General features: G+C 35.7%; 1 protein-coding gene across 1 annotated transcript; it reads right to left on the bottom strand.

The window, feature by feature from the left end:
• Positions 1–8323: 8323 nt before the first annotated feature.
• On the bottom strand, positions 8324–9096 carry LOC147285298 (uncharacterized protein At5g65660-like). Its single transcript, XM_086245198.1, has 2 exons — positions 8765–9096; positions 8324–8638 (listed from the first exon to the last, which is right to left on the bottom strand). Exons 1-2 carry the CDS (start codon positions 8993–8995, stop codon positions 8474–8476), a joined length of 396 nt encoding a protein of 131 aa, XP_086101324.1. The 5' UTR covers positions 8996–9096; the 3' UTR covers positions 8324–8473.
• Positions 9097–9992: the final 896 nt, after the last annotated feature.

The following is a 9992-nucleotide window of genomic DNA, read 5'->3' as shown; positions in this document are numbered from 1 at the left end:
TGTCCGATGTGAACCTTATGCATTAAAATAACACTTTAATAAAACAATGTGTCTCCCAAAAAAAAAAGCTTTTCCTTCTTTTTTCTCCTTTTGCTTGGGTCCCTTTTGGTCTGTTTTTATATTTTATTCCTCTTTTCCCTCACCAAATCTGTATTTTGTTCCTATTTAATTTTATAATTATAGAATTTTTTAAACTTGATCATCCATTAATCTTCGATAATTTTTCAAAATATTCAAAAATTTGTAAGGAGTTCTTTTTTCATTTTAATGACAAAATTATGATATTTTGTAATTTAGTGTTGAGTGTTCAAAGCTCTCTTTATTTCTTCTTTTTTGAAACATAATGCATTGTAGCCGATATAGTGACATTAAAAGGTATAGGAATAATGATATTTTTGTGTTATTTGGCTGTGTATAAGTATGTTTTAGCTTGTCAATGATTATTTGGTCTAGTGGATGGTACACAGCCTCCTCTTTATCAGAAGGAGATCGTGAGTTTAAAACTCATAAACGAAAATTGATTAATAAAAAAAAAGTATGTTTTGGCTTGATTTAGAATTAGATTGAATTCTAAATGCACCCCTTATAATTGCTGATTGAACCCCGAACACAATAAATTCCCACTTCACCCTTAAAGAGACAAAAACTAAACTCAAACTCCAATCGCACCCACCTCATCCCTTCTTGTATATGTCTCTCCTCCTCTTTCCCTTTTTTTTTTCTCTCCCCCTCTCTCTCTCTATCTCTCTCTCTTTCTCTTTCTTTCTTTTATTAGTTGGCTTCTCTTAGGTCTTGGTGGGAGGTGGGTCTAAAGAGTGAGAAAGAGAGAGTATGGGCCGAGGAAAGAAAGAATGGGAGGTTCTCGGTTAGTCGATGAGGCCACTAGTTGTGAGAGGTTAGTTGGCCAATAGGGCTGCTTACTGTGAAAGGTCAATCGGCCGATAAGGCCGCCATATATGAAAGGTCGTCAATATAGTGAGGACAACAGGAGGTGGGTGCGACAGTTGAGGTTTTGCTTTTTTTTTTTTTTCCTAGGGTAAAACATGAATTTTAAAGGGGTTAGGAGTTAACCGAACAATTATGGGGTGATTTTTTTTTTTTTTCATTTAGGAGGAGGGGAAATTCAAACTTGTGACATTTTCCAACATGAGGAGATAAATATAAACCACTAGACTAACATCTAGTTGGTAATTATGGAGGTGTGTTTAGAAGACTTAACTATCATTAAGTCAACTTTTAAGTTTGTCTTAATCAAACTAGCCTCTCGACACGCGCTATTGTCTTAGTAGGTGAATTATTTTTTATTTTCTTTAAATAATTTTTTGCTAGTTTTAACTTATTTTAATAGTTTGTTTTAGCAAATGGAATTTTAGGTAAACCAAAATTTGATGAATCTTGTAACACCGAATCCTTCTTCTAGCTTTATAATAGTATAGATAATCCACCTAATTTTTTATGTTAAAATTGCTCACCATATTATGTTTTAAAATTAAAAAGGCCCAGATTGTAAAGTTACGCATTGAAAATGCCTATTATTTTACACTACCGATCAATCGAAAAAACGACTTGTTTTGTTTTTGTTCATTTTGTTGTTTTGATTATGTACTATACAAGGTGGTGTATTATAGCCGCCAAAAGCTTCAAAGTTACACCCAAGCTTTAAGCAACGAACAATTATTGATCGACTCGAAATAAACTTTTTTTCTTGAAAGTTTTGCTCAATAGATGGATTGACATACATCTTGTTAATTAATTTGTCACCTCCTAAGCTTGGCAATATAGTCAAATTAATTTTAACCGTCACTTGATTAAAAGTAGTAAACCACAAAATCAAGAGGGATGTGATTCTAAATTTTTGTACTTTTGTGTTTTGTATTGGTATATTGATTTTTCATATATAATAAAAGGACAAATTAAAGACATTTTTATAAATATCATTTTTGGAATGTAACTAACCAAAAATTATTTTAAAGTTCAATTAACAATAAGAACTTCAATCAAAATGCTTTCATTTTAATTCCTTGCAGCCAAATGCGAAATGGACTAGATAATTATGCTGACTAATGTGATTCTAAGAAATAAGAGAATTGTGCATGGAAAGACAATTAAGCATGATAAAGAGATTTATGCATGTAAAATAGTATTTGTCATTGCACAAAGAAACAGAAGGGCATCCATGTAATGATGAGCAATGCTGAGGCTGAATCCCAATATCTGATGGAGATGAGATTTTTAGGCATCCATCATCAAATCAGAGAGCATGCTATAATCGAACGGTCCCTAATAAAAACAATATTCCGTGAAGAACCACCCATGCACAGTCTGTGTATGTGTGTGCCGCTGATCTTGACAATATTTGCCAGCAACTCCATTGTACAACATGGATTACACACCTGAATTTCAGATTTTATAGTGGCACATGCACTTTGTATTTGTATGCGTATCGGATGTCCACCATGCTCCCCTACACAGGGGCAAACTTGTCTTCTCACATCCTTTTCTTATCAATCAAAATTCAAGACTAGGAGGGCGTGTCAAAATCCAATGCCCTAAAGAGTCGTTTTCTCGTCTTAGTGCAAGATAAGCCCAGATGGGGAATCTTTTCTTTCCCTTTTTATTTCCTGCCCTATTCAGATGGGAATCATATTGTCCTACAATTTATGGGCAGTGATTCCTATTCTTTCACGTAACGCGTGGGGAGCAACAAAATGACTATTTTACCCCATCAAACCATGCTTTGACTTCAATGAGCATACTGCCTTCCAATGTGTCTATGCAATCATACTGCCCTCCAATTTCCAAATACCAAAGGCCACATCCAAATCCCACAAAATGAGGATTTTGCATTCACAGAGAAAGATACGGGTTTCTAATTCTTATTCCCCATTTCTATTTTATTACAAGTTTCTTAAATCCCTTACAATAGGCTCGAAATAAAAACGAGCATGAAACTTCTAAAATTACTATCTTAGGAAACAAACAGTACCTAATTCTCATCATGTTGCTCACATATCGTTTTTTGTGTGTACAGTTTCTTTTCTTCTTTATTTGTAAGCATGCATGCCATCTTTCTAGCATGTACACAAACAAAACATGCATTATAAGTTAAAAACTTACATTAAACATGGCAACATACTCATTATGAAATGCAAATAAAAACACAAACACCTTCACCTCATGTGTGATGTGTAGCTAAACATTTCATATCATAATTGAACCACCCACTCATTACTCTCCTATATATTCTAACAGGGCAAGAGATTCCCCTCCTGATTGCCCATGTTACGTGCAAAATTCCTATTCAGTCCCCCACACACTCACATCATCACATGCATGGCTTTGAAATGGATCCCACTTCACCCACAGACTCCATTCACATGCTCTTAGCCAACAGAACCGGGGCCCACCTTGCATTACACACAAGGGCAAATATGGAAATCCCCACAAAATAATTTCCTATATCTGGTGCTTACAACTTGATGCCCTTTGGGCAGGTGGTTTGGTATGGAAGAGGGAGATTGGAGAAAATCAGGGGCAGAAGTGGAATTAAAGAAAATTGAGGTGTGGGGGGTAGTGATTGAGTGTGAGTTACGTAGGGGAGCATGGAGTGGGGGTGGGATTGAGTTAAGAGGGGGACAGAGAAAAACAGGGTCCAACGAATCAACGATAGGATGTGTTGGGGGACAAGAAAGCGGCTTTTATTTTTGGATTGCCGGGGTCAGAACGCGACACATAACTTCCCTTTCTCTTCACTACCTACCTCTTCGATTCTTGAAACCCACGCGCACTCTGCGGCGCGTGTAGCTCCCCCCTCCAATCAAAATCGTGAGATTGTGTCAGTCCACGGTGGTGATGTGTTTTTTATCAGCGTTGAAGAGAAATCGTGCTATTTGTGGGGGTTGGAGAGTGTGTGATACACGCGCGTAAGTTTTGTTTTTGGGAGATATTAGAGAGAAATAAAATATAAATTAAAAAGAAAAAGATTCATGGATTGAGGATACTTTTGTGTTAAGGAGGAGGATATCTCGTTACAATCATTAACTGCCACCACCTTTGCACGCTTTGTTTCTTAAACCATTATGCATTTTGACATAAAAATTTAAAAAGAAGAAACCATTATGCATTTATTCATATATTCAAATACAAAAGTTTTCTTTTGTCAAAAAATTTTAGGTAAATTATAGAAAGTCCCTGATAGTGTTTAGGAGATTAAAAATTAGTATATATTAGTAGTTAACATGTAAGGATAAAAATCAAATAAAAACATTAAGGATTAAAAAAATTTCTCTTGACAATGTCAATCCATCAGTGTCTTTTTTCTTATTTTCTCTATGTTACTAATTTGTTTTTAGTTGTTAAGAGTTTATTTGAGTGTGTTTATATATGATTTAGTAAATTTTACAGAATTCATGAGTTTAAGATTTATATTTTGAGTTTTTTGTTAGCAACATATAAGTGTAACTGTGTAAGTGCACTGTGAAAAGGTACAAAAAATGTAAATGTACTACATTAATGATTGATCGATGTAAAGCTTTAATCCATCAACACATTTTATCACACCAACCTGTATTGCTTACGTCATCAACAGGCCACCATTTGGGGATGGCCACTGAAGTATTTGGGTGCATTGCAAATTAACAATACCGAAGGCGTTGAGCTTTGGGCCTTTGGGTTTGAATCGGCAGCAAACACTCAAACAGTGGCTATGCCTATGAATGATAGGCTTGTTTCAACTACTCCCTAAAACGATGAGACAATTTGAGCAACAAACCGTACAAACTGCCCTGCTAGTGAACCTTTTCTCAAATATTCAATTGGTATTTTGAGGCTATGAGCAACTGCTGTACTTTTATATATATATATATATATTATATAATGTACTATTTACGTGAAAGAAATTTTTTTTTTTTTTTTATTAATCAACTCTCACCAACATTTTGCTTATCCAAAAACATGCAAATATGTATATATTTCCTTTTATAATTATATAGACCATTCGCGTATGTAATTTAGTGATAACTACACCTCCATTTTGAGGCAGACATAATAAGAATAATGAACCTCAAATCTTAAATTCATAAGCACTCTAAATTATCATATTATACGTCAGCTATAGCCTATATGCATTACTCTTTTGATATGTTATTTGCGAAATATAATAACTTATACACTAAATTTATTATAATTTAATACATATTTTTTTTGCCAATATTAAATACATGTTAATAAGTGAAAATGACATCAAAGTCAACAATAAGAGAAAAAAAAAACCACTTGAAGTCCACCAGAAAAAATTAATAAACTGCCTCATGAACCGAAAAAAAGAAGTTAAAATATTGAGTTTCTTTTTTTGACAATGTACAGTTTGCAAGAGGGGGTTTTTTTAATATATTTTTATTTTAACATTTTCTATAAAACAATAAGAAAATGTATTACACATTTGGATGTCCTTATCTAAGAATGGTCCTACTCTTCTTGGGGTAGCAACGGAACACTTCGAAATATGGGCTTCTCGGGTGGGCCTTGTGGGCCTGCACCCTAGAAACTGAGTTCGAGAGTGTACAATTGGACAGATCCGACCCAAAACAGTGTTTTCCACTTCCACGTGTCACTAATGGGCAGGCAGGTCATACAGAGCCACGTGACATACCTGACTCTAACACCGAGTCCAAAGGTCACGGCCTTTTGCAACGGACACGGGGCCAATCGCAGAGAAAAAGGATTCCCACGTGTGATATGTGAGAGATTCTGAAAGCTACTTCCAAGATACAATGCCGGCAGTGGGCATAACATATCACAATTTTCATTGATTCTTCCATGAAAATGAGGAAGCACCAACTTCATGTTCCCTTCATTTATGTATAAATACAAACGAATAAATTACTTAATCTCTACTACACCTATTATTAAAATGTATTATAGATTAATTAGGATGCTTCCTACACTAATTTATTCAATAATGTTTGCCAGTACACATTAATTAGATGTGCATGGTTATAAAACACTACAAACTATACCTTGTCTTAGCATTAATTCCAAACTGTTAGGCAGCCACAAGGTTAGTTGGGCCTAGGATTATACTTTCGGACTTCCCTTTCAAAAAAGGAAAGCTTTTAAGTAGCATCATTTTATTTTGGGTTTCGGCCCAAAATGACCATGAATATATAATATTTTATGTAAGAACAATTGGTATATATAGTTTATAGAATATACCAATATTAATCCTAGAAAGGTCCTACTTATTTCTTAAGGCATTAAAATTTAAGCCAAATGATATTTTCAGTGTTTTGTACTTTTATGAAATTTTCACTTTGGTCATGTTCTTTTAATTTTGACAATTTCAATCATGTACTTTTACTATGATAGCAATTAAGTCCAAATAATTAACCTTATTTAAATTGATGATGGAAATTCGACGTCTTTACAAGCGAGTGACATTTCAAACATCTTATTCCATGTAAGCTTATACATGTCGATGCAATTAGTTTGAAAAACAAGAAGTTTTCAAATCAAACTGAATATGTAAATGGTAGCTATGAGCTTAATTAGGCATCTAGGTAGACAATGTTTGTAATTCCACTCATGTGCGAAGCACATGCTTCCACATAAGATTTTCCGTCAACAATTTAAACGATCACATAGAAAGTGTAGGACCAAAATTGCCAAAAATAAAAATACATGATCAAAGTGGAAATTTCGTGAAATTATAGGAACTAAAAGTGTCATTTGACCTAAAATTAAATACTTTGAGGAAGAAAATGAGGGCAAATGTATGCACACCATTTTTTCCTCTTATTACAAATTATTCTATTTCATTTATTGAATTACAATTGTTGCCCAATCCAAAAACTTCATGGGCCTATGAGAGGCCCACATGCAACATTTTGTATTGTGGCATCTCATGTGCATGCAAGCCAAGTTGATAAGGCATAAAACCAGGTGATTGGATGAAAATTCTCTTTTCATAAGAGTGCTGCTATTTGCACACCCTATTTTTTCTTTTTACACACCCTTTTGTAAAAAAAAATCAAAACTAAAAAAAAAAGACACACTTACCCCTCACCCAACACACCCTAACTCCATTTTTTCTCTTCTGCACACCCCATCAACAGACAAAAAAAAAACACACACACACCCCCTTCATCTCCCTCACCCGACCACACCCACCGGCCACCCACGCAGGATGGAGGGGAGGGTGCGACGGGGTTGGGTGGGAGGGGATGTGATGGGGCCGGGGCTGGGTGGAGGGGAGGGAGGAAGTCGGGCTGGGTGGAGGGGAAGGAGGTGGTCGGGCTGGGGCTTGGTGGAGGGGAGGGAGGAGGTCGGGCTGGGTGCATGGATGGGAAGGAGGTGGGCTGGGTCGGGGCTGGAGGGAGGGTGCGACGGGGCTGGGCTTGGTGGAGGGGAGGGAGGAGGTGGGTGCTGCGTGGGTGGCCGGTGGGTGTGGTCGGGTGAGGGAGATGAAGGGGGTGTGTGTGTTTTTTTTTTTTGGTCTATTGATGGGGTGTGCAGAAGAGAAAAAATGGAGTTAGGGTGTGTTAGGTGAGGGGTAAGTGTGTCTTTTCCTTTGAGTTTTGATTTTTTTTTTTATAAAAGGGTGTGCAAAAAGAAAAAATAGGGTGTGCAAATAACAGCACTCTTTCATAATTGTATCAGCAAATACAATTGAGCTGAAATAGCCTCCCCAATTATCACCAACCTACGTTGGGTGGGCACAAAAAAAACTTAGATATGGGCTTTGCAAGAAGAGCATACCAATTTGTAGTATCTAATACCTTGGTATCTAATCCCAGGCAAGGCTTAATAATGCCCTCACCATTGTCCATTCTAGAATATAGATAGGGCTGTGATTGGAGCTTTGGATTAAGTAGTAATTCAATTTCTCAACAATTATGGAGAAGAATAGAAGATAGATATATGCTGATTGCTGACAACCCCACTTACAATTATTTGCTCTGTAATCTTATCTTACGCTATCATGAGGAATTGTTGCACAAGCACATTCTGAGTTTGCAGATGAAAATTCAAACGGCTTGTAATATCTCCTACTTCCTTTCCAAAACATAAAATGTCGGTTGTCATTTCTTAATTGAAATAAAATAAAATAAAAATCTCTACCTTAATTGTTGTATTTTGGTTGATATCCTAACAAACAGAACTTCCGCCAAGCCCAAATAGTTTTTTTTTTTTTTTTTTTTTTTTTCTATCAACAAACTTTCGTGACTACATGGTCCCTAAGAAATCAACAAAGAAAAAGAAATAAATTAACTAATTACGGATTATGCTCAAAATATATGTAATTTGCACTATTGTTTGTGTTGATGGGCTCCAATTAAAGTCCAAACTCCAACTCTCACAACTGTCACAAGCATGAATTAATTTCTTCTTTACAAATATTTGTACAAATATATGAATATATAATGTGAAATTTAAACTTTTGTGCACTCTAAATTAGAAAAGAGCAAAATAAAAACTAGCTGTATACAGTAGCATCACAGAAATGGCTAGGCTTGTGCACTGTGACTGTGAACTTGTCCACCACAGGAGGCTCACATGGACAAGCAACTGCTATGAACTTTGGCACATGATCCCCAGGCATCAGTACTGGCAGGCTCTGTGGTTGATTTTGCTTTGCCATCTATCATATAAACAAATTCAGAAAACCAATCAGACAACATGACAACTTCATTTTTCTTTCAAGCTAATCAATAGTTGAGATTCACATATATGAATATATGATTGCAAAAAGAGAAAATTGATATACCTTGCTAGGAAGTTTGGGTTTTCGAGGCGATTCATGAGCCAATTCTGATTGGATATCATGTGGGTTCTCTTGATCCAAGTGAGAGGATGAAAGGAGGAGAGATCGAAGCTTGTCCCAATGGAGGCAGCAGAAGAAGAAGGCAGTGATGCTGAATAACATCAACAGAAGTAGACCCAAACCCACAGGGAATGCAATAGAAGGCCTACTTAAAGCTTCCTGATCATTCTCCATAATTCTCTGCCTTTCTGAATTCGGATCATCAATTGCACCCAAATAAAAGCAACAAGGAATGAAGTAGTGGGAAACTGAGAAATGATATGGTGGGTTTATAAATGCAAGTGCAAGTAAAAAGTGGTGCATAGGATCATATTATTATATACGGGGATAGGATAGATGTGTTAGTGGGTGGGTTTGGTACATGACTCATGACTCATGAGTGGATCAGTAGTGCTTGTACGCTTTAGTACTAACTACTCTTATGCAATTCAGTACGGAAAGGGGCTCAATTTTTGTTCAGGGGTGCCATCATTTTCTGGAGGTATTTGCGGCGATGAATGTCTTGATAGGGCCACGGTTTTGAAAAAGCATGCAATGATTTCATCCATCAAAAGGAAGACACAGACAAGTTGCCTTCTTTTGCCCAGTAACCAGGGGAAGAAGATATGAGTTGTTGAAACTACTCTGGCGTTTGAGACAAACAAGTAGCCAAGTAGCCAAGTAGCCAAGTAGTAGTGTATACTGATTAATATATTCTACAACTGACTCATACTTCATATGGTACACTTTACACATATGGTAACCCAGCATTTTTTATTAGGAATAATGTGTTAATCAAATAGTGGTAAGAGTTCATATTTCGTTTTTTGGCTAAATTACCAATTTAGTTCTTGTACTTTGGCTATTATGTTAATTAATTTCGTCCTAGTAGTTTTAGTTTCAATAATTATACCCAAAGTTTTAGACAATATATATATAAAACCGTTATATAAAATAATCTTTTGTGAACTAACAGATAATCACGGATAAAATATAGCGAGCAAGACTTATGATATTGATGGATTGAAAAAAAAAATCTACTTTTTCCTCATTTCTTTTTATTAATTTATATTATTGCAAATATTAGGTTCTTGTCCTTGTCAACATCCATGAACTAAGCTACTTCTAGGCTCTCAAAAAAAGAAAAAAGAAAAAATAAACACGAATTAAGCTACTTCTACTTCCACTTATG

Source organism: Dryas octopetala, chromosome 5 (genome assembly GCF_963921425.1).
Source record: "Dryas octopetala chromosome 5, drDryOcto1.1, whole genome shotgun sequence".
Classification (NCBI taxonomy): domain Eukaryota; kingdom Viridiplantae; phylum Streptophyta; class Magnoliopsida; order Rosales; family Rosaceae; genus Dryas; species Dryas octopetala.
This window is presented reverse-complemented; position numbering and strand designations above follow the sequence as displayed.

What these genes read in the sequence shown, in the direction of transcription:
- LOC147285298 (XM_086245198.1), bottom strand. Translation starts at nt 8,995, where the DNA reads ATGGAGAATGATCAGGAAGCTTTAAGTAGGCCTTCTATTGCATTCCCT. An exon ending in AACCCAAACTTCCTAGCAAG is followed by an intron (nt 8,639 to 8,764) that starts GTATATCAATTT and finishes TTTATATGATAG; the next exon opens with ATGGCAAAGCAAAATCAACC.